This window comes from Capricornis sumatraensis, chromosome 5, assembly GCF_032405125.1.
Source record: "Capricornis sumatraensis isolate serow.1 chromosome 5, serow.2, whole genome shotgun sequence".
NCBI classification, from domain to species: domain Eukaryota; kingdom Metazoa; phylum Chordata; class Mammalia; order Artiodactyla; family Bovidae; genus Capricornis; species Capricornis sumatraensis.
In genome coordinates this window covers 104,002,612-104,027,026 of record NC_091073.1, presented here as the reverse complement: position 1 = coordinate 104,027,026, position 24,415 = coordinate 104,002,612, and the positions used below count along the sequence as shown (strand labels likewise).

The following is a 24,415-nucleotide window of genomic DNA, read 5'->3' as shown; positions in this document are numbered from 1 at the left end:
CATCACTTTGCCAGCAAAGCTCCATTTAGTTAAAGCTATGATTTTTCTAGTAGTCATGTATAGATGCAAGAGTTGGACCATAAAGAAAGCTGAGGGCCCAAGAATTGATGCTTTCATACTGCAGTGCTGGAGAAGACTCTTGAGAGTCTTTTGGACAGCAAGGAGATCTAACAAATTAATCCTAAAGGACATCAACCCTGAATATTCATGGGAAGGACTGATGCTGGAAGCTGATGCTCCAATTTTTTGGCCACCTGACATGAAGACCCAACTCATTGGAAAAGACCCTAAAGTTAGGAAAGACTGAAGGCAAAAGGAGAAGGGGGCAGCAGAGGATGAGATAGTTGGATGGCATCACCGAATCAATGGACAGGAATTTGAGCAAGCTCCTGGAGATGGTGAAGGACGGGGGAGCCTGGTGTGCTGCAGTCCAGGGGGTCACAGAGTCGGACACGACTTAGCAGCTTAACAATGAACAACAGCAATATGTATATGTATGACTGCTTCATTTTCCTGTACAGCAGAAACCAACACAACGCTGTAAAGCGACTCTACTCCAATAAAAATTAATACATATGTAAAAAAGAAAACTACACCAAAACTCCGAGCTTGTCTCCCAAGTACCTCTTTATCTGCTTCTCAGCTACTGTTGGAGAACTAAGTCAGGATGGGATCCAGCAACCACCTCGTGGACCCAGAACCATTACCCCTTTGTCTCCAGCCTCACTCAGATGGACCCATCATATCTCTCTCTCTCTCACTTTGAGAATCCAGTTGCCCATCTCTGCAACTGGCTGTGATTAAAGCCTCATGGTGCCAAACACAGTGGATTGCCCTAATTCTGCAGTCAAGTGCTCTGCCCTTGAGCTATACCCCTATCTCCCTAATTCTGAATTTCAGGAGGAAGGTATAAATATATACAACAGATTGTATTAATGTTCACCAAACATTCCATTTTTCCATCCTATGGGAGAATTATACATCTCTGCCCTGCTGAACTCAGGAATTTCCCCATGACTTGTCTTAGCCACTGAAATATGGGAGGAATTGAAATGTGGGACGTGTGTCCCTTTGGAGCAGAAACTGTAAGAACCAGAGTGTGGTTTACCTGAACCTTTCTTCCTCTGCTACGATGGCCAAGGAGTGCTTCATATAGAAGCTGCTCCACTAGCCAGGATCCCCAGACATCAAGAAGTCAAGCCATGGCCAACTCAGAATACATAGCTCACATGAATGAGAAATAAACTTGTATTATTGTTGTTGGGAGTAACTGAAAGTTTGGGGTCATTTGTTAAAGCAGCATAACCTTGCAAATTCTGTCTAATATCCAGTACTTCCCTCCCTGAGTACCCAGGGATCCTTGTGCAAATGAGACCACCTTCTCCCCAGAGCATTTCACACCAAAAGAGGCTTCTCCAAGAATTCATTTTGCATCTCCTCTCCAAGTCTCCTGACTGCTTTACATCTGTTTAGTAAATGACGAGTCTCAACATGTGCCTTGAGGCACCCTTCAGCTTTAACTTCTACAGAAACTGTTTGGTGGTAAAATTTGCTAAAAAGGGGGGGGAAAATAATCTCTCATAGGGCAGAGCCACCGCTTCTGTTTTCCCCAGAGTGCCTTGTACACGGTGGACACCAATGAATGCTTGTCATCTGGGATAATTCTGAGAAGAATTCACAGCATTCTTAGCATAGCTAGAAAACTTGAGTGATGGATGGGAACACCGAGAATTTTTTCCATCCAAATCTCTACTCACGCCATTGCCCTGTTTTAACAACCTCCCTTCTGGCGCTGGGAAAAGTTGAGGGCAGGAGGAGAAGGGGGTGACAGCGGATGAGTTGGTTGGATGATGTCACGGACTCAATGGACATGAGTGTGAGCAAACTCCAGGATATAGTGAAGGACAGGGAAGCCAGGCGTGCTGCAGTCTATGGGGTTACAATGGGTCAGAAACGACTGAGCAGCTGAACAACAACTCTAAACAAACAAACAATCCTAGAAGCAAAGGGTATGACTAGTTACTTTTGATCTGAGAAAGACAAAGATCCCAGACAGAGCAGGTCAAGCTACCTGATGGAGAATGGAGATTATGCAAGTCATCATGTCTACACAGAGCTGAACTGATCATCACATGGCAGGTGTTCTCATGACACAGAAACCAGCATCAGAAGCTCTGCCAGTACAGCCTGGTCTTGACAGTATTTACACCAGAGGAGAGGTCTAGCCCCTTTGGTTCAACTAGGCCATCAACTGGTGGGCTACTTTGACGCGCCTATGTCACTCACTGCTCTGGCTGGCAGCACCTGGCCGCTGAGGCCCCACGTGGACACAGGAGCTGAATCAGCCCAGTGCTCCTCTTGGCCGGTGCACGTAGCCAGGGGTGGTGGGGGACCAGCCTGGCCTGCCTGGCATGAGCCCACATGTACGACTGAGTCACTCCAGTTGGCATCCCTCGAGGGCCAACAATGTTTCTGCTTTGGAGGCTGGCACTTCATAATCACAGCTGTGTTTCTGTTGTCGTACCAAATTACCTCACTTAAGAGCCTGAAAATAGCATCCAGCCTGAAGGTGCTGGTTGCACAAAGAGGGAGGCTTCGCAAGACTCAGAACCTGGGTGCTGAGCCAGAGGGCAGGGCTGGAAGCTACACCCAAAGTCCTAATGGAGAGAATCCTATGACTCCTCTCTTCTTCCTCGTGATGGAAACAGAACAGTGCCACGAAACCGTCCACTCCCAAACTGGAAACGAGAACTACCCTGCAGTTCTCTCTCCGGCTTCATTCATTCACTCATTCATGCATTCGATATTTTTATGCACTTCCTCTATGGAACCTACTCACCTTGCCCTCCAGATCACTCCCCTGACCCCTTTGCCCTGTGCCTGGGAGACTGACTTCCACAGACAACATCTCCAAGCTCCCTTGTCCTCTGACTGCCAGATGGGCTAGGCTAATGGGAGCAGGAGAGGGAAATTAGGAAGTGGGAGAGGTGGGAGGTCAAAGCAGTAACTCCCCTGTTCGCTCCCTGCTGGGCCAGGGTATGCAGTAGTTGAATTCTGCTACCTGGGCCACAGCTCCTGGCAGGTGGTCCCTCTGCTAAGGTCACTGCAAAGAGTTCAAATCCTCCTCTTGTCCCTTCAGGCCCAGAAGGAGTATATGAATTGTCTAGGGATGTTATAACAAAGTCCCACAAACTAGGTGGCTGAAAACAGTAGAAATGTAATGCCTCACAGTTCTGGAAACTAGAAGTCTGAAACCAAGTTGTCAGCAAGGCCATGCCTCCTCAAAACTTGTAGAGGAACTTTCTTGTGTCTTCTAGCCTCTGGTGGTTACCAACAATCTTTGGCATCCCTGGCTTATAGGTACATCATTCCAATCTCTGTCCCCATCACCACGTGGCTGTCTTCTCCCTGGGTGTGTCTGTGTGACTCTCCTCTTACGAGGACACCAGTCAGTCTGGATGAGAACCCACCCTAATGACCTCATCTTCCCTTGACTACATCTGCAAAGGCCCTATTTCCAAATAAGATCACATTCACAGAACCTGGGACTTAGGACTTCAAACTTTCTTGGGTGACCTATTTCACTCCCTGACAAGGGATAACAGCCTCCCACCATGGCCAGGCCCCCACCTGGGACTGTCCCAGTAGTCCTTTTACTCCTTTATAAACAATTCCTTCATTCTCATCTTTTTCAGCTCCTTTTTAGAAAGTGCCATCTGTTTCCTGCCAGGACTCTGACTGAGACCTCTATTGCCTGGCTGCCCTAGGGCCCCTAGTAGGTGCCAGAAGGTACCAGAAATACAAAGAAGGGCAAACACTACCCTGTCCTGCCTTCATAGGGTGTACGGTCTGCCATTTAACCAGCTGAATCAAAGTATCACAGAGTAACAGTGCAGCTGGGATGTGAATCAAAGGAGAGGTTCACAGCGCCTTGGCCATGCTTAATCAGGAGAGAAAATGTAGTCAGGGAGGTCAGGCAGGGCTTCCCAGGGAGAGGGACCCTGCTGCAGCCAGAATGTGGAGGATGAGTGGAGTCAACCTGATAAAGAGGGGACCTTGCCTAAGCATCCCCACTGGCGCCAAGGGAGAGGACCCAGAAGAGGGGAGTCAGTGTCCCCATTTCCCTCCAATGGCAGATCTACCTTCACTTAGATCCCAGTCTGGACACAGGTGACTTCTCTCCGGGAAAGATAAATACCCTCTTCCATCCTCACAGCTGCAGACCTCAGCAGAGAACCCCGGGGCAGCGAGAACACCCAAGTCGGGGAGTAAGAGCCCACCCCCAGGGCTACAGGTAAAGAGCAGCAGCAAGTCACAGAGGGCACAGCAGGGAACAAGCACCCTAGAAACCAAGAAACAGAGACGCCCAGCACACACCTCAGCCTCGACAGGTCCAACATCAAAATCACGGCATCTGTCTGTTCCCAGTTTCACTGGGGCCACCCCAGAGCTTCTCATCTGCTCCCTTGCTCAGCTCCTCCTCTGAGGAATCATTGTGTGTTTCTGATTTTACCTCAATCTTTTTTTAAGTGTATTTTTATTTTCTATTTTTGAGCTTCATGTGCCGCATGTGGGGTTTTTAGATCCCAAGTTAGGGATTGAACCCACAAACTCTGCATTGGAAGCATGAAGTCTTAACCACTGGACCACCACAATCTTTCTCAAACCCGCACCTTCCTCTCCTTCGCCGCTGGCTCCTGCCCTGTTTCAGACCCTCGCCATCTCACCCTAGAACTTGCCTCTGCTCCTTCCTTGTCTGATCTCTACTCTGGCAAATCCACCCACAGAAAGCAAACCATCCCACTTCCCTGAAGGTGGCCCTCCCTGGCGCTTCCCTCCCAGGAGGGCACAGTCCAGGTGTCACACACAAAGCCCTCCTTCCCACCAACCTGCTTCCCCCTGCTCATCCTCGATCTTCCAACAAGGCCAAGCCACTTTTATCTCGTTGTACATATCCCGTCATCTCTCCCTCTTTGTGCCATCTTTCAGGTTGTCTCCTCCTTCACCATACCCTCTCCCACAATCTAATTAAATCCAACTCATGCCTAAAATCTTAATTCAGGTGTCAACCCCTCCAAGAAGCCTTCCTTGACACCCCTCCCCTCTCCTTTCCTATCATAGTCTCTTCCATCGTTAAATCTAACATCGCATGCTCTAAATCTCTGTGGAGCTACTTCCCCCACTAGAATGAAGATTCCTGATGCCAGGGTCCATGTCTAACTTGCTTTGCTATACCTATCGCCTGGCATAGAGGAGATGCTTTGAAAGTAGATAAATGAATGAATATATGACAACCATATGTGGGTAGACCATGCCACTTCTGTGCTGGAGTCAGAAGCCCTCAAAATGAACAGAATTTCCACACACACACACACACATACACACACACACCCCCATCACTATTAGTGGGTCCCACCAGGGAATAGTGACTTCCCTGGTGGCTCAGACCGTAAAGCGTCTGTCTACGATGCAGGAGACCCAGGTTCGATCCCTGGGTCGGGAAGATCCCTTGGAGAAGGAAATGGCAATCCACTCCAGTACTATTGCCTGGAAAATCCCATGGACAGAGAAGCCTGGTACAGTTTTCCATGTGTAAAATGAACTCTATTGCAGTATCCACTGAACAGAATTACTGTGAAAATTGAATGAAATAAAGTAAGGTGTACGGTCAGAACTCAGTAAACAGTAGATATCACTACGTTGGAAAATGGTGCTGACGAGAGACGCACAGGCAGATGCAGTGGGAATTCAGAGGTGAAAATGCACTTGAACACTGTTGTTTTTAGCAAAACATCCCTCCCCCTCAAAAAAAGGTCTTTTATACATCATCGATAGCTCTGGAAAGCGCCATCGTTGTGGGTTTGCTGTGTTGTTATAAAAGGCAGTGTTTACATTCACTTGCCAGGCTTAACCAGTGTGCATACAATGGCAGCAAGAATAAGAACCGTATGGAGAGAGAAAAAAATCAGTGCATTGGGCCAGGATTTCCCAAGACTTCAGTCAGGCTCCTGGAGAAACTGTGCACATTCACCTCCTGCTGCTGGGCGAAATGGTTGGAGGGAAGGCCTGGCTCATCATCTTACAAAATCCAAAGAGTTATAAACTCATTTGTTCCCAGCCCAGATCCAAAAGCGAATCCTCATCCTAGTGATAGTAGGTGATCATTTGATGAGTCCCATCTGCAGATGAGAAAGTCCAGGACTGGAGGCCAAGATTGTGATTCCTGTTCTGGTTTCCTGGGGGCCAGGCCAGTTCCTGTCCATCTTCCCTCCTCAGCAACCTCCTCGCTTACGGAAGTCCTCTTGGCAAGACAATGGGAGGAGTGGAAACTTTTTCAGCTTCAGCATCAATCAACAAATATTCAGTGGGCAACTTCAGAGCACCCAGTCTGTGCCAGGTCCTTTGGGCAAGTTTTGCAGATTTAAAAAGGATGTACACTGAACAGCAAAGGAAACCATCAACAAAAGAAAAAGGTAATCTACAGAATGAACTGGAGAAGGTATTTGCAAATAGTGTATCTGACAAGGGGTTAATATTCACAATATATAAAGAATACATACAACTCAATAGCGAAAAAACAAACAACCTGATTAAAAAATGGGCAGAGGAAATAAATAGATCTTTTCTCAAAGAAGTACAAATGACCAACAGATCCATGAAAAGGTGCTCAACATCACTAAATGTCAGGGAAATGGAAATCAAAACCACAAGATATCACTTCATATCTGTTACAATGGTCATCATCAAAGAGACAAGTGATCAAAAGTATTGATGAGGATGTAGAGAAAAGGTAGCCTGAGTTGGTGGAAATAAAGAGTGGTTCAGCCACTACAGAAACCAGTTTGGAGGATCCTCAAACAGTTAAAAATAGGATCCAGCAATCCCATTTCTGGGGATATTTCTGAAGAAATGAAATCACTGTCTCAAAAAGATGTTTGCACCCCATGTTAATTGCACCATTATTTACAATAACCATAGAAACAACCTAAGTGGCAGTCAACAAACAGACGGATAAAGAAAATGTGGTGTGCATATACGCAGTGGAGTGCTATTCGCCCATGAAAAAGAAGGAAATCATGCCATTTGCCACAACATGGGTGGACCTTGAGGATACTATGCTACGTGAAATGTTAAAGAAGGACAAATACCGTATGATCTCACTTATACGTGGAATCTAAAAAACCAGTCACAGAAACAGAAAACAGATGGGTGGTTGCCAGAGCTGGGGGAGAGGGGAGTAAAGGGTGAAGGTGGTCAAAAGGTACGAACTTTCAGTTCTAAGACAAATCAGTTCTGGGATGTCATGTATGCCATGGAGACCACAGTTACCTGCCTCTCACCTTCCAGCCCTGCACTGCCCAACGCAGTAGCCGCTGGCCACATGTGAACTGTTACTAGAAATGCGACTGAGCTGAGCTGAAATGTGACAAAAGTGTGAAATACACATTGGCTTTCAAAGACTTGGTGTAAACAAAGGAATATAAAATATCTTCTTAAACTTGGGTTTATTGCACGTAGAAATGATAATATTTTAGATATACTGGGTTAAATAAAATGTATTATGACAATTGATTTCCTATGTACTTTCTCAGCATGACTACTAGAACATTTTGAATTACATTTGTTTTTCAAATTCTATTTCCATTGGAGGGGGCAGTTCTAAATTGACCTCACAGTCTGCTGCGAGCATTAATTCAATAAATACAAGAAGAGCACCTAGCCCCGAGCCTGGAACAAAGTACCCAACAGCTAGTCTGAATGTTAGAAAAACCAGTGTTTTTCAAAAGCTATAGAGCCACGTTTCCTTTTTCAAGCAACTTCCTCTAACAGATTTTTTTAAAGAAGCACTTCTGATTAAAACAAAGGGGTGTCCTCTCCAGTTGTCCATTCACCTTGGCCACCACCTCCACAGCTTAGAAATCCATGGGCTGAGATCAGCTACAACTGTGGCTAATTCATGTTGATGTATGGCAGAAATCAAGCCAATACTGTAAAATAATCATGAATCAATTAAAAATAAATAAATACAGTTTCTTAAAAAAAAAAAAAATGTCCTGCAGGATTTCACATCACACGTCTGTAATTTCAGAGAAGGTAAGAACGTGGTACTGGACAAAATCAAGGTGTCTGTGGCAGAACTTTCCAAATGGTCATGGAGAGTTTCCCTGGTGGTCCAGTGGTTAAGAATCAGCCTGCAAAGCAGGAGACACCAGTTTGATCCCTGGTCTGAGAAGATCCCACATAGGGCAGGGCCACTAAGCTACAACTAGAGAAAGCCTTTGTGCAACAACCAAGACCCAGCACAGCCAAAAGTAAACTAAAAAAAAATTTTTTTTAATGGTCACAGATCTTAAATGTTCTCACCACAAAAAAAGAAATGATGATTCGGTGATGTAATGGAGTTGCTCACTAAGGCTATGGTGGCAATCACGCTGCAAAAGAGAAGCATATCGAATCAACATGTTGGAGGACTTCCTGGTGGTACGGTGACTAGGTAATCCACTTGCCAATGCAAGGGACATGGGCTCAACCCCTGATCCAGGAAGATTCCACATGCTGAGGTGAACCAAAGCCCATGTGTCACAGCTGCTGAGCCTGTGCTCCACAAGAGAAGCCACCGCAATGAGAAGACCAGGCACCGCAACAGAGTAGCCCCAGCTCACCGCAACTAGAGAGAGCCCACACAGCAATGAAGACCCAGTGAATCCAAAGGAGGGGGGAATTCAATGCGCTGTACACCTCAAACTTACTTACACAATGTTATATGTCAAGGATATCGCAATAAAAATTAATCAAATGCCAAAAGTATGATCATGGAAAAACACTACTATTTTGCTTGGGAGAAGCAAAGTGGTTTGGTACCACGTCTAAACAGTCCAGAAATCGAGGTGTCATGAATGCAAACAGGGTCACCTGTGGGCCCCTGGATCATCACCTGCCCACACAATAACCTACACACCACAGCAGCGCTCTCCTGCTCCTCACGAGGGCTAGCTCCACAGAAGGGTAACAGGGGACGCTCAGCCCAGACACCACAATGACTCTGCTGTTCTGGGTTCAGTCGGTCCTGGTGTCTGCCAGGCAAGTCTCCCAGCTCTCGCTGTAGCTCTCGTCCCTGGCGCTGGTGTGAGTGTGTGTGTGTGTGTGTGTGTGTGTGTGTGTGTACGGGGACAGCAGCCAGCTCTTTGCTGGGCTCTCTAACAAGTTCCGCGAGTCTGTTTGTTAAAGAAAAATTCCAGTGGGTGCATCCAACACATGGAACTCAAGAACAGAAATTATATTTATCCGCCCCACTGCCAAAGAGATCACATGCCCCGTGAGTCACTCCAGATGTGCTCAAAAACAGAGTCTCTCTGTGGAAGCCCAGTGCCCCAATCCCAGAGAGAGTAGGAGTAGCAGAGGGCCCACTCCTGTCCTCCCCAGGAGTAACCCCTGCTCCACCCTTGGGAGGCAGGAGAGGGCATCTCTGCACGTCTGAAGACGGAGGGGTGGTAAGAACCTCACCACTGCCCTGGGAGGACCAGCACAGGCATACCTGTGGCTCCTGGGGTCCCCTTGGGTTTGAGGGCGACGTCTCACCTTTTTGGAGGAAAAGATGTGTTGGAAGACGTTGCTGCTTCTGCTGCTGTATTCCGATGCTCAGGCCACTCTGTCCCACAGGTGGACCAGGGGTGAGTTGTCTTTCCTTTATTTGTCTGATGCTTATGATTCTTTCTTGAATATCATTAGGAATCTGGAGGGGTGGAGGGAGCAGAAGGAAAGTAGAAGCCCTGTGCCCTCCTTTGATCTCCTTTCTGTCAAATGCTTTATGCTTCTCAACAGGCTAGAAGGTGTTAGAAGGTGATGGGAGAAATGACACCCAAAAAAAATCAAAGCCACTGAGAAAATGGGATTGAGGTGGAGAGTGCAGAGAGCATCCCTTCCTGACAAGCCAGGAAGAAGGTCATCTTTGCTTTGTAGAATGTGAACAGACTCCTGCAAGTGCCCTGCAGGCTGCTACCAGCTGGGCAGGGTGTGGGGAGAGCAGGTGCCCGCGGCTGATGCTAATATGATACTGGGGGTGCTGGCCGGCCCGAGTTCTGCTCCCTGGGGGACATGGCGTGTCCACGTGGAGGGCTCCACACTGCTTCCTGAGCAGGAGTGGTCACACCTTTCCAGCTGGAGAGAGCTGGCCCAGCAACAGAAGAGGAATAGTAATCCCCTCAGCAACCTGGTGTCTGCCTGGCTGCTACCACCCCGCCAGCCTCCCCCGGAAAGGAAGAAGCCCAGCAAGGCTTCTCCCCACGGCCGACTTCCTTCCCCTCGGGATGCGGCTCCTCAGAGCTGGCCTGGCATCTTTTTCTGGTTTCCGTGGGCAGACACTGGCAGCACCTCCAGTCAACTAAGGTGTATCACTTAGGAAGCGAGGGGCCCATTGCGCTGACCACTGCATGCCAATCTGAACTGAAATCTTTCTGCTGCCTAAAGTCAATGAGATCTCTGCCCTGGAAAGAACTAAAAAAAGAAGTCAGGTTTGCTGGTATTCCCAGAGATCCAAAGTGAGGTGAAGACGGCACAGCAGCAAGGGGCTGAGCTCCCTCTGGTTCTCAAGGAGAGAGTCAGGGAAGGAAGAAGCCGCCAGCTGGGGCACAGAGCAGCATGGAGCAGGTGGATCTGATATGGGGGAAAGCAAAAGTCAAGGCACTTATTAGGGTTCTTACTCCCTTACTTGTAAACCTGAGATTAGGGACTTGCCAATTCTCTATACTGGGCAGTGAAATGATTCTTGTCTAGGGGTTGCAGAGAGTCGTACACGACTGAAGCAACTTAGCAGCAACAGCAGGGACAGATAATTAATGAAGCATTTTCCCTTTTTTTTTTTCCTGGTAAACATCACCCCCCACACACACACACTTCCCTGCTCATCCTGTGCACAAATTTGGGGGGCAACACTTGGAAGCACAGAGCAAAGAGACCTCGGTGTTGTGATCTGTCGTTTAGCCCTGTGTGACACTGGGGCCTATCTTAATTTGCCTGTTAAAAAAGGATGATAATATCCACTCTTCCTAACACACAGGCTGTTAGAAAGCCAAATGAGATGGTTTGATTTTTTTTTTTTACAAGTCTTATAAATACAATATAGCTGCATCATGAACTGCAAGGAACTCAAAAAATTTTAAGCTCTGCCTCTAATTGGCTGTGTGATGTCTGGCAAGTCTCTTGACCTCTCTGAGCTTTAGTTCATGAACAGATAACATATTAACAATAACAAAAAGTGACCCTCATTGCGTTGTCATGTGAGGGTCATATTCAAATATGTAAATAAAACGCTTCCTAGATAATGAGGAGCTATATCAAGGTCAACTATTACCTACCACTTAAAAAAATTTCATTAAAGAAGGTGTGAGGTTCTCAACAGAAAACCTATAGGTTCTACAGCAACATCCGGAGAGCAGGGCCTCTGGCCCTCTCCTCACTCTTCCCGGGGGAAGGTCTGCCCCCCTCCCCCCCATATCGATAACAATCTATATAAAGACTCAAAGCCAACACAGCTGAAATGGAGGCCTCCGTGAGGCCGCTGATACTAAGTGCTGGATTAGCGGTTCATGTCTGCGTTCAGAGCCAACAAATGATACGGGAGCCCTTCCAACCAGCATCAAGTCTTCCACGTGGTTGATTTTTTTTAATTCATTTTTAACATTTTGTCTAATCACGAAAATAATCCACAGTTGTCATTTTTTTAAGATGGAATGGGAGTCACACCCAAAGAAAACCAATTTTTCCAAACACATAAGCTGTCCCTTTCACTTTCATCCTTACCCCAGCCCCACCCCCGCCTCCACCGCCAGGCCTAATTTAGAAGAATTCCCTATGGAAAGAGTCGGAGGGCGACTTCTCCCCCCATCCCACAGCACCACACCAGCCTCCACCCTCCCCCTCCGCCTGGCCCCTCGGGTGAAAGTGGGGAAATAAACCCAACAGGAATACACCCTGAGGCAGGACATCTTTTTTCCCCTCCCATTCTCCCAGCCCCTCCCTCAGACGCGCTCTCTAGGATTCCGCCCTGGGAGGTGGCTCCCTGGGCCAGCACGGCTGCTCCAGCCTCACCGACTGGATTAAGATTAAATGACTCACCTGTGGTTAGCGAGGCCTCCTGGAAGTGGACACACCTGGCCCAAGTCCTCGTCCCACCCGGTCCTGCCGGCGCACCACTTGAGGGACCGCAGGGAACCTAGCCAGTCTTAAAACACAGAAAGATGCATGAATTCCTATAAATATTTAATTTTTACTCCATATACAGGTTATTTCTTTTTAAAGTAGTTTCATAAGGAAGGTGGCTCTCCAGTGCCATTTTCAGGTGTCCAGCTCAGTGTTTTGTGTGTTTTCAATCATGAATGTTCTGTGGAGGGAAAGGCCCCAGGTAGGGACTGACTCACTGGTCCAGCATGACTGAGTAGCCACTTTGCTGCTTGTCACTGCGTTTATGCAGCTGTTGTTCTGAACACTAACAGGTAGGAAAACTGGAGGAAGGGAAGAAGTTAACACACCCCCAGATCCCTCCGTTGAAAGCCTAGAGCTCGACCTCACTCCCACGCTCAGTTTCTAGCAGCAGAGCCTTGCTGTCCTCATCCTCGCCTCTCCACCCCTTCCAGGTGTTCCCAGCATCCCCTGACTCCACTTGGGGGATGGGGCTCCCCCTGGGCAGTGGGGCTCCCCTTGGGTGGTGGCATGTTCTGGCCAAGTGGAGCTGACTCACAGCAGCCCTTTCAGAATCACTCCAGGAAGATGCTCAGCACAAGGGACTAAGACTCTGGCTTCTTCAGAATGGCACTGTGTTTCTAAAGGCAAGGGTTCCCAGCCACCCCCCACCCCCATCTAATGCCTGATGATCTGAGGTGGAGCCGATGTAATAATAGAAATAAAGTGCACAATAAATGTAATGCACTTGAATCATCTTGAAGCCATCCCCCGCCCTGGTCCATGAAAAAATTGTCTTCCACGAAACCAATCCGTAGTACCAAAAAGATTGGAGACTGCTGTCTGAAGGGCTGGCCCAGGAGCCAAAAAGTAAATGACATCAGTAGGGTTTGGCAAAAGAGCTTTTATAAATGAGGGCTTTTCCTTTCCACATCCATGGCTGTTTCCATAGAGTTGCTTCAACTGATTCATTGGAAATATGGTTTTATTTCAGCTTGATATGGTCCACCTTTTGAGTCCTTTCCAACAAGTTCTTTGGCACAGATGCTGTACACAGTTACACAGAAGCCATAGTCTTAATACTGTTCTGTTTGTTTGCTTTTTTAACCTATTTGAGAGGTGGGAGGGAAGAAGAGATTTCTGTCACAAGTTATAAAAGTCAACGAGAAGATCAGGCTCAAAGCAAAAATAGGCTCTCCCATTTAGACAGGCTTCTGCTTGCATGTCTGGGCAAGAAAGCCTGAAGGAGCTAAGGCATAGAGAGCAAGACAGGTGCCAGGCTTGACTGAAATAATTAAAAGTAGCTTCTCTGGTGTGAAGAAAAGGGAACCCTTCTTCGCTGTTGGTAGGAATGTAAGTTAGTGCAGCCACTATGGAGAACAGTATGAAGGTCCCTCAAAAAATTAAAAATAGAGCTACCATATGATCCAGCAACCCCACCTCTGAGTACATATCTGAAGAAAACTCTAGTTTCAAAAAATACATGCACCTCAATGTTCACGGCAGCACTATTCACAATAGCCAAGACATGGAAGCACCTAGGTGTCCATTGACAGAAAATGGATAAAGAAGATATGGTACCTATATACAATGGAATACTGCTGCTGCTGCTGCTGCTGCTGCTGCTGCTAAGTCGCTTCAGTTGTGTCTGACTCTCTGCGACTCAGCCGTAAAAATGAAATAATGTCATTTGCAGCAACATGGATGGATCTAGAGGTTATTGTAGTAAGTAAAGTCAGACAGAGAAAGACAGACATCATAGGATACCACTTATATGTGAAATCTAAAATATGATACAAATGAACTTGTTTACAAAACAGAAACAGACACAGAAAACAAACATGCAGTTACTAAAGGAGAAAACGGGTGGGAGAGGGATGAATTAAAAATTTGGGATTAGCAGATACAAACTACTATATATAACACAGATAAAAATAAGGACTTACTGTATAGCACAGGGAACCATATTCAACATCTGACATAACCTATAATGAAAAAGAATCCATACATTTATGTGTGTGTGCTCAGGTGCTTAGTCATGTCTGACTCTTCGCAATCCCACGGACAAAAGCCCACAAGGCTCTTCTGTCCATGGAATTTTCCAGGCAAGAATACAGGAGTGGGCTGCCATTTCCTACATCTGAAGATTTTTGGCTTTTACTCTCAGGGAGATGAGAAGTCACAGAAGCTTCCTGGCAGAAGATTGCTATCATGGAACCTATGTTTTCACAGAATTGCTCTAGTTGCTTTGTTAAGAATACAATGAGGTGGATTTCCTTCCAGTGGTTAAGACTCATTGCTTCCTTTGCAGGGAGCATGGGTTCCATGCCTGGTAGGCAAACTAAGATTCCCTCCCTGTGTGGCATGGTCAAAAAAAAAAAAAAAGAATGCAATGAGGATGATGATGGCCACCAAGGATGGAAGCAGAAGCACTATTAGGAGAAATGTTCAAGGTTTAGACACCTGGAGGTTAGCAGGGATGTGGTAAGAAGTAGCCAGATCCCACGTATGTTCTGAAGATAAAGCCAACAAGACTTGCTGATTCGTTGGGTGTGACATGTGAGAGAGAAAAGGCAAGGATGACTCATGACTCCTAGGTTTTGGCTCGAGCAGCTGCGAGAGTTGGAAAGACAGCAGGCAAGGCAAGGGAACAGGAACAGGTGCGAGGGGTGGTGGGGACGGGCATTGGGTCGGGATCAGGAGAGACAACTGCTACAAACCCAAAAGGAGATTCCCATAGGCAGGTGGGTGTCTAGAAATCCGACCTGGAAATACAAAGCAGACGATCCGTACGAAAGTCAGGGTGGTGAGGAGAGAGGAGTCACGCACCCTGACACAGGCTGAGGCCAGGAGTCAGCAATACGCAGAGATGGATGAGGAGCAAGAGTGGCTGGCAAGGGAGGATTTTTTTTTTTTAAGAAGCAGCAAGCAGCAATGTGTTTTCATGCCAGTTTGAAAAATCAGTAGAGAAGGGAAAACTAATGATGTGGGAGAGAAAGGTGGAAAGGTGAGTGAGTCTTTATTGGAGACCTGGTCCAAGGCTCTAGATGAGAGCAGGGAAAGAATAACAGAAGGGAAGTCAGAGCATCCGGGCAAGAGGTGGGTAACTGGTGTCAGGAAAAAGGAGGAGGTGTGGAATCATCTATTTCATGCTGAAATAGAGAGGAATCAGGAAACGTGAGTAACGCTTAGGCAGCATTTCAGGCCCCTCCTGAGAATGTTGTTCAATCGCTCAGTCGTGTCTGACTCTTTGAGACCGCATGGACTGTAGCACACCAGGCTTCCCTGTCCTTCACTATTTCCGGGAGTTTGCTCAAATCCATATCCATTGAGTCAGTGATGCCATGTAACCATCTAATCCTCTGCCACCCCCTTCTCCTCCTGCCTTCAGTGTCCCCCAGGATAAGGATCTTTTCCAGTGAGTCAGCTCTTCACATCAGGTGGCCAGCGTATTGGAGCTTCAGCTTCAGCATCAGTCCTTCAGTGAATATTCAGGACTGATTTCCTTTAGGATTGATTAGGTTGATCTCCTTGCAGTCCAAGGGACTCTCAAGAGTCTTCTCCAACACCACAGTTCAAAAGCATCACTTTTTTGGCACTCAGCCTTCCTTATGGTCCAACTCACATCCATACATGACTACTGAAAAAGCCACAGCTTTGACTATACATACCTTTGTTGGCAAAGTGATGTCTCTGTTTTTGAATATGCTGCCTAGGTCTGTCACAGCTTTCCTTCCAGGGAAAGTCTTTTAAATCCATGACTGCAGTCACTGTTTGCAGTGATTTTGGAGCCCAAGGAAATAAAATAACTTTGCATAACACATTATAAATCAAAGTTAGAGATTTGTTTTAAAAACATGTGTGATTCATTTAAGAGTATGTTTAACACCATATATATTCATTCATTTCTAATTAACTATATCCTTCCTGTAGGACCTCCCTGGTGACTCAGACCAGGATCTGCCTGTAACGCAGGAGACCCGGGTTCAATCCCTGGGTCAGAAGATGCCCTGGAGAAGGGAATGGCTACCCACTCCAGTATTCTTGCCTGGAGAATTCCATGGATGGAGGAGCCTGGCGGCCTACAATCCATGGGGTTGAAAAGAGTCAGACATGATTGAACGACTAACACATACACACCCTGTCAGTGAGATTGGAGGAGTTTTTCTTCATCTGATTTTTGGTTTTGATTTGTTATTATTAATTTTTAGTTTGTATTGAGTAGAGTTGATTAACAGTGTTTTATTAGTTTCAGGTGTACAGCAACCTGATTCAGTTATACATGTATCTATTCTTCAACTTTTTTTCTTATTTAGGTTCTTACAGAGTAGTGAGCAGAGTTCCCTGTGCTATACAATAGGTCCTTGTTGGTTATCTATTTTAAATATAGCAGTGTTGGGTTTGGAAGCCCATGAGACCTGGATTTTAATCTCAGTCCTTATTACAAACCAGTTGGGTGGCCGAAGGCAAGTTTCTTAGCCTCCAAGTTTCTTCATCTATAAAACGGAATGTGAACCCTTACCTCACCAGGTACAAAAAGCCCCCTGCCCCACATGCACCGTCAAGCAGCCACAGCAACCTGAGGGGTACGTGCAGAAGTAGGGGATGGGAGGAGTGGGGGAGGGTCCATCTTTGAGATTCCTGTGCTCCCCACACAGACTTTCTGAAGCAATAACCAGCCCCAGTCCAGAGGCTGACCTTATTTCTAACAATCTTCCCTGAACTGTTATTATTTTAAAAACTTTAAGAACAAGGGCTACTGGAAACAGTGTTTCCATTATTAAACACAGCTTTCATCAGGAAGCCTTTTCTTCCCGACTCTTGAGAATTAGTGGTCCACCAGAGTGTCTGCACCTTAAAGGAAGTGACTGTTCCCGGGGAAACAATTGAATGAAGAAAGTGTAGGTCTGAATAACTTTAGGGCCCATGCTGGGACCTTGTTCCCTTCTCTGCCCTTCCCCTGCTGCTGAGTGATTTTTTTTTTTTTTTAAAGAGAACAAGACCTTTCATTTCACAATCACAGAGAAGACATAAAGAAGTTGCTCTCAGATCCTACCTTGAAAAGGGGTTTCATGGTCAGAAGACGACATAGCCCACATCTGTCCCTCCTCCCGCCAAGGAAAGTGCACCCCTCCTTGTGTCTCCATCTCTGTCTCCAAGAACACAAGGGAACTGGTCTCTTCAGTTCAGTTCAGTTGCTCAGTCGTGTCTGACTCTGTGTGACCCCATGGACTGCAGCATGCCAGGCCTCCCTGTCCATCACCAACTCCCAGAGTTTACTCAAACTCATGTCCTTTGAGTCAGTGATGCCATCCAACCATCTCATCCTCTGTCGTCCCCTTCTCCTCCTGCCTTCAATCTTTCCCAGCATCAGGGTCTTTTCAAATGAATCAGTTCTTTACATCAGGTAGCCAGTACTGGAGTTTCAGCTTCAGCTTCAGTCCTTCCAATGAATATTGAGGACTGATTTCCTTTAAGATGTCTCTTTCACCTCTTCAGATGCTTGCATAAGGCCCCGTCAGATGGGAAGCAGCTCTCAACTCTAGCAGTGCACCCGCTGCTTGGCAGTGGGTGCGGATAACACAGTGGTTACAGACCCTGCCTGCCTGTTGGAACACCTGGGAGCTGTCAGGAGTCCCGACGCCTACATCCATCCACCCCAGAGATGCCTATGAATTGGCCTGGGAGGCAATTTGGGGCATTTAGGCCTTTAAAGTTCCCAGGTGATTCTAAGGCATGGTCAAAGTTGAGAAACCCAGGGCCAAACTGGGAGTGGCCACTCAGACTGGCCAGCTCCTTCTACACAGCCTTCGGTCAAGCACCCTCTGATTCTCAACCCAGGCTGCCATTCGAAGCACCTAGAAAGCTTTCAAAAAGTTGACTATCCCAGTCACACCCTAGTCACTTCAATCAGAACTTCTTCGGGTGCCCTGGGTGACTCTCACTTGGGGTCAAGGTTGCAAACACATGGAGTAGATGCCTTGTCCTCTTCGGCTCCACAGGCAGAGGCTGCAAGTGAGAAGAGGCTCACTCAAGCCCTAAAATCTATGCTTCTGTGGGAAAGGGGCACTTTTCTGGCAAAGAGATAAATTCTGCCAAAATTCTGGGCAACGAACTACTGTTCTGGAGTTCATAGGCTCCGTCCCCCAAGGTGGTCTGGGGAAGTAGGGCTGTCCCTCTGCCCGCCCAGGTCCCCCTCAATGTAAGGATCCAGTCTGTCAACATCTGCATCTTGTGTGCACCCTGAAAGCCTGCCAGGTTCTCCGCGGGGCAGACAGAAATCTGAAAGCATATTTATCCAAGCTCCTGAGGAACTTGTGGGCTAGATAATAAATGGATTACAGAGATGGCAGTATTATAGCAATTCTACAGCCAGGCAGTTTTTCCAGGAGGTTAGGATCCTACCAGTGAGCTTTTCAGGAAATGTCCTTTACATCAAAGATGTTTCACTGTTATCACTTCTGATAGAAATCTTTCTAAATGCTGCTGCAGTTCCCTTCTTCAACACTGTACTCTGGACATCACTGGACCCTTCCCTGGTGGTCCAAGGTCACCATATTCAAGAAACAGAGCAATCATGTATAATTATAGCAAATTGTGCTTTGCACAACTTCAGGGAATGAACCTTCCCTTGAAGTCTCACCTGTTTTTATAGCTACTTGCCCAGTTTTCTGGTAGATCACAACCAAGTGTCTCAAAGAAGTGGCCCATTTTTCTTACAGCTGGCAGTGGGCTTGCCAATCCTTTCTGCACCATGTCTTGGGACATGCAGGGACTGTGAGGGTGGATGGGGCCACCTGCTTCTAGTCTGATGGGTCCAGGAGAAGTGCAGTCTCTAATGACTATTCCTACAGCGGGCTTCTCGTGTGGCTCAGTGGTAAAGGATTCACCTGCCAATGCAGGAAACGTGGGTTCGATCCCTGGGTCAGTAAGATCCCCTGGAGAAGGAAATGGCAACACACTCCAGTATTCTTCCCTGGGAAATCCCATGGACAGAGGAGCCTGGCAGGCTCTAATCCATGGGGTCACAAAGAGTTGGACACGACTTAGTGACTAAACAGCAACAACAGTTCCTATAATATTCTGTCTTCTCTTTCTCGTGTCCTCTGTCAGCTCCTCATTCTTGGTCCCCTTTGCCTCTAGCAGTTCGCCCATCTTCTCCCAGCTACTCCATCTCTATGCAGCCACTGAGGAACTCCTGTGTCAAGTCACTGATTTTATATCCAATGCGTTTCTGAGTCAAGCCCTTGGCGCCACACACCCCCCCCCCAGAGCCAGTGTCAGGGGCTGTGCAGCTCTCTTCCTACACGTCGTCACCTGTGCTTCAATTCTTGGCAGCCCTACTCCAGGCGGCAGGGGAATGAGCCAGAAGTCTGAGTCTCTGGTTCAAAGGGTTGTCAATAAACATAAATCAGTACACTTCATTCTGTTAAGTGCTGAAATGTGCAGTGTTAGTAGGGAACAGTAGCGTTAGGGAGTTGTTTGTTGAATTGGGGCGGGGCATTGGGGGTGGGGTCAATGGTTTGCTCATCTCTTTTTTTATTTGCATTGAAATATAGTTGATTTCTAATGTGTTAGTTTCTGGTGTACAGCCAAGTGACTCAGTTATACATATTGAGATTCTTTTTCTAGATCCTTTTCCATTACATGTTATTACAAGATATTGGGTAGAGTCCCCTGTGCTATCCAATAGGTCCTTGTCGCTTATCTATTCTATATATAATAGTTTGCCTCTGCTAATCCCAAACACCTAATTTACCACCCCCCCCTCCACCTTTGGGAACCATAGGTTTGTTTTCTGTGTCTGTGAGTCTATTTCCATTTTGTAAATAAGTTTCATTTTATTTTAGATTCCATATATAAGCAATATCATATGTGTTTTCCTCTGACTTACTTCCCTTAGCATGACCATCTCTAGTTGCACCCATGTTGCAGCGAATGGCATTGTTTCATTCTTTCTGATAGCTGAGTAACATCCCATTGTTTATGTATCCGTACCACTTCTTTATCCATTCATCTGTCAATGAACACTTAGGTTGCTTCCATGTCTTAAATACTATAAATGTTTTTGTTCTAACATAAAGGCCCTTGGGGACTCATACTCCTTAGACATACATATTTTTCAAAACTTCCTGAAATGATTCTGATAAGAAGCCAGGTTTGAAATTATTGGTGTGAAATAGTAACTCTGATGTGCCTGGGACTCTCTGGGACACACCAGGGCGGTCTGTCACTTCTCCCCCTCTGCATCCACCACCACTCAGAGTCGCTCTCAAGAGTGGCTGGCTGACCTTGGAGTTCACCCCCGGGGAAAAGCCGGTGCACACAGCAAGCTCTCAAGCTCACTCTTAATTTCTTGCAGCCGTGCTCTTCCCTGCCGCCTACCGGCCAAAGAGATCCTCAACGCTGCCCTTGAACCCGGTCCTGCAGAGCTCCCTGGAGGAAGTAGAACTGCTCTATGAGGTAGGCAGAGGGCAGAGTGAGCAACTCAAGTCATGGAGAAGGCATTGCTCCTTCTCTGTGGTTTTTGGAGGAGTGACCTGAACCCCTGACAGTGGGTGGCCTCTGCTGCCTGGGAAACCTGACTGGACTTGTGTGTGGAGGTCCCAGAATCCTGCCCACCTCAAAGGCAAGTGGTCTTCGTACCCCTCTCCTGTCCCACCTGTCATCCCAGGGATGGACAACATTAGGAATTCAGTGGAGGCAAAATTAGAGATTTATACTGGGCTCAGAGGTGCCCCTACCAGCACCCAAGCAGCAGAACAGGGCAGTCTGCCCCGGCCAGGGCTTTAAGCCAGGATGGGTCAGCAGCGTCCAGACAATGCCACACCTGTTGTCTGAGCGGAGCCGAGTCTCGGTAACCTCACACAGGGAGAGCCCCATTTTCAAGTCTGGGGCCACCCCAAAGGCTCTCTTCCTCTGCCTCTCACACCTCTGGAACCACGACCCCACTTCTCCTCCAGACCAGGGTGAATTTCCCAAGGCCCTGCAGTCTGGTTTAGCGGTGAAGATGCAGGCTCAAGATCTGAGCTTTAGTTCCGCTTCTTCCACCCATCGGCCACGTAGCCTTACACAAGCCACCGTGTCTCTCTGGACCCGAGTCTCCTCAGCTGTTAAACAAAGGGCTCCAGTGATCACCCAAGTCCCCCTCCTGCCTTGAGGTCCTCAAGGACTAGAACTGTCTGGCTGAGAAGGAGACAGCCTGCCGCAGCCTCGTGGCTGGGCCAGGCAGCAGATTTCAAACACTGCCTCGGGGAACAAACTGGAAAATGCATAGCCTTTGCCAAGTCATGAACATGGGAGTCTGAGGAACAGATCTGCTTTAGGAAGATAACAGACAGTAGCATGGAAAATGGGTCAGACCTGGGGAAAGCCAGAGACAGGGGGAAGAGTCAGGACTTATTAGATTCCTGATATGAGCCTGGCACAGAGCAAATGACAGACCTTACCCCTACCCTTAAACAACAGGTAAGAAACGAGGACAGATCTCTGTGGCCCACTTAATTCGTAGCACAATTCTCTATATCCTTCAAATTCCCAGATTCTGCTTTTAAAGTATCCAAAACAGTCAGTTTGTGCTGTAGAAGATTTTTGGTTGGCGGGAGGGAGAAAGGAGAGAAGGGGGTGACTTGGGACACTGGAAACAACAGTCACTTAACAGTGGTTTTGAACCAGGCACAGTGTTAGATGCCGCCCATATTTGTCTTACTTACTCCTCACACTATCCCAGTGAAGTGTTGTTGTTAACCACATCACAGAGGGATAAAACGAAGCTGAGAGAAGTAAAGTAACTCATCCAAGGTTACACAGTGGGAAAGCCAGACCCGGGACCCAGGTCTCTTGATTCCGAAGCTCTTTGTGAGCCACCTCCCTTACATGAACGCATGTGATCATGACTCTGGTGATGCTATGTCCTCAATGACCGTGGGTGCCTCACGCCTTTCCACACCCCGTGTTTCTCCCCAGTTCCTGCTGGCCGAACTTGAGATCAGCCCTGACATGAAGATCTCCATCAAGGACGAGGAGCTGGCCTCCCTGCGGAAGGCCTCGGACTTCCGCGCCGTCTGCAATGACGTGATCCCCAAGAGCATCCCCGACATCCGGCGGCTTAGTGCCAGCCTCTCCAGCCGCCCGGGCATCCTCAAGAAAGAGGACTTCGAAAGGACAGCGCTGACCCTAGCCTACACGGCCTACCGCACGGCCTTGTCCCAAGGGTATCAGAAGGACGTCTGGGCCCAGTCCCTCCTCAGCCTCTTTCGTGCCTTGAGGCATGACTTGATGCGGTCCTCAGGTCTGAGAGCATCTCCCTGAGGGACTGGCCCGCACCAGGGCCACGGAGCGGGGACCAGCATACAGCAATCCAGAAATTCCTCATTCTCGACTCCATTTATAGAGACCAGGCACAGAATACACACTGCCAGCTCAGAGCTGCAGAGATCAAATAAGGAGCCCTGCTGCTCTTTGCCCCTTGTAACTTCTTGATAAGCGAAAGATTGTGATTTATACCATAATGTGACCTGAGATGGAGAAAAGGGCTGCGATGGTAATTCAAGATGCCTCCAGAGGGTGAATGGTTGGCCTGGTGCATCGCAGCAGTCTAACATAGGCTTTAGCACTGACTGCCCGTGACACAAACACCCAGGAGTGAGGAAAGAGACAGGAGAGACATCATAAAAGTTTGGGCATGACAGGAAGGTGGGGGGTGGGGGACAGATTTCTTTGGCCCTAAGAGATCAGGGTGCTGGATTGAATGAACGTCTTTCCAAAGTTCTATAATAAGATATAAAGAAACTAGTGTGTGTGTGTGTGTGTGTGTGTATGTAAAGTCGCTTTAGTCATGTCCAACTCTGTGATCCCATGGACTGTAACACTCCAGCCTTCTATGTCCATAGGAGTCTCCAGGCAAGAATACTGGAGTGGGTTGCCGGGCCCTACTTCAGGGGCTCTTCCTGACCCCGGGATCTGAACCCGCCTTTTCTGTGTCTCCTGCACTGGCAGGCGGGCTCCTTACTGCTAGTGCCACCTGGAAAGCCCTAAAGAAACTAAAGCCATAGCCAAATAAATATATTGTTAACCAAGGGCCCACTTCTCAACTTTTTCAAAAGTCTCTAAGAAGAATCAGTCAGAAAATCAGTTATGACTTATATACCAAGCTGCTTCTTTCCTGAAGGCTGGTCTAATTTAGCAGAGAAATATGAAGGAGGCCCAAAGAAATACTACTATCATGCCTTGCCTTTTGAACAGAGAAGTCAAGCTAACGCAGAGAGGGTCATCCTGACAAGAGAGGTGGCACCCATGCCCTGGTCTGTTTATGCTAAAATTATTGAGCATCCTCAGAGAATTAAGTGCACCAAATAAAAGTGATTTTCAGATGACAAAATTTTACCCCCTCAAATGCCAAATCTTTCATCTCAGAATTATTGACTTGATATATTTTAAACTACCCATATGAAATGCTTTACATTTTTATTTAGTATCTTGGAGACATCCTAGTGTAGGAGTTAGATAAGATCTAAGATCCCTTTCCTTCTCAAATTTCCATCATCATTTAACTAACTATGAAATGTTACCTGGACCTGTGTTGTCAGTCTGCTGGACTGCTTGTATCAACCCTGAAAGTTCCCAGGCTTTGTTAACTCTGAATCTGGTATATTTCTGCAGCCTTCCTCAGAGTCAGGCTATAAGAGCACACTTTCCTCTGCTACCAACATGACTTGACCTTTGTAATTTGTTCTTTCTAACTGGCCATGGCCTGAAAGATAAGATAGCAAGTCTTTTTAGCATTCTATGTTAAAGAAGAGTTAATCCATGAAGGTCCCTGACAGAAGTAAATCACCTCAGTTCTAATTAAGATTCCTCACCAGCTCAGAGATGTTTCCAGCTTCTCCAATCCAAGGTTTACGGCTGGGTTCGAGAGGCTAAATTGCAAGAAGTCTAATCTCTGAATAAGCGAGGGCTCACTGAGCTAAATCTGATTCTGAAATGGGTTTTTAACAATTGTCGTTTAATGATGATGAAAACTGGTCTCGACTTCTTTAAAATCTTTGATTAAGGGAGCCTTACCTAGCAGTACAAGCTGCAGGATCTTTTGAAGAAATATCAGGATGAAGAAATAGGTATTTATCATCAAAGAAAAGTCTCACTTTGCATCCTCACTCTCAGGCTCAGAAGACTAACCAGCCAGTCTCTCATTCTCATTCCCCAGTTATACCTCTTGTACACCCCTCAGATTCAGACT

General features: G+C 47.1%; 1 protein-coding gene across 1 annotated transcript; it reads left to right on the top strand.

Annotated features, from left to right (window-relative positions):
- Nucleotides 1-9,464: 9,464 nt before the first annotated feature.
- FAM180A (family with sequence similarity 180 member A) lies at nucleotides 9,465-22,843 on the top strand. Its single transcript, XM_068973443.1, has 3 exons — nucleotides 9,465-9,671; nucleotides 20,540-20,640; nucleotides 22,144-22,843. Exons 1-3 carry the CDS (start codon nucleotides 9,596-9,598, stop codon nucleotides 22,486-22,488), a joined length of 522 nt encoding a protein of 173 aa, XP_068829544.1. The 5' UTR covers nucleotides 9,465-9,595; the 3' UTR covers nucleotides 22,489-22,843.
- The last annotated feature ends 1,572 nt before the right edge of the window (nucleotides 22,844-24,415 follow it).

What these genes read in the sequence shown, in the direction of transcription:
- FAM180A (XM_068973443.1), top strand. Translation starts at nt 9,596, where the DNA reads ATGTGTTGGAAGACGTTGCTGCTTCTGCTGCTGTATTCCGATGCTCAG. An exon ending in GTCCCACAGGTGGACCAGGG is followed by an intron (nt 9,672 to 20,539) that starts GTGAGTTGTCTT and finishes AATTTCTTGCAG; the next exon opens with CCGTGCTCTTCCCTGCCGCC. An exon ending in AAGTAGAACTGCTCTATGAG is followed by an intron (nt 20,641 to 22,143) that starts GTAGGCAGAGGG and finishes GTTTCTCCCCAG; the next exon opens with TTCCTGCTGGCCGAACTTGA.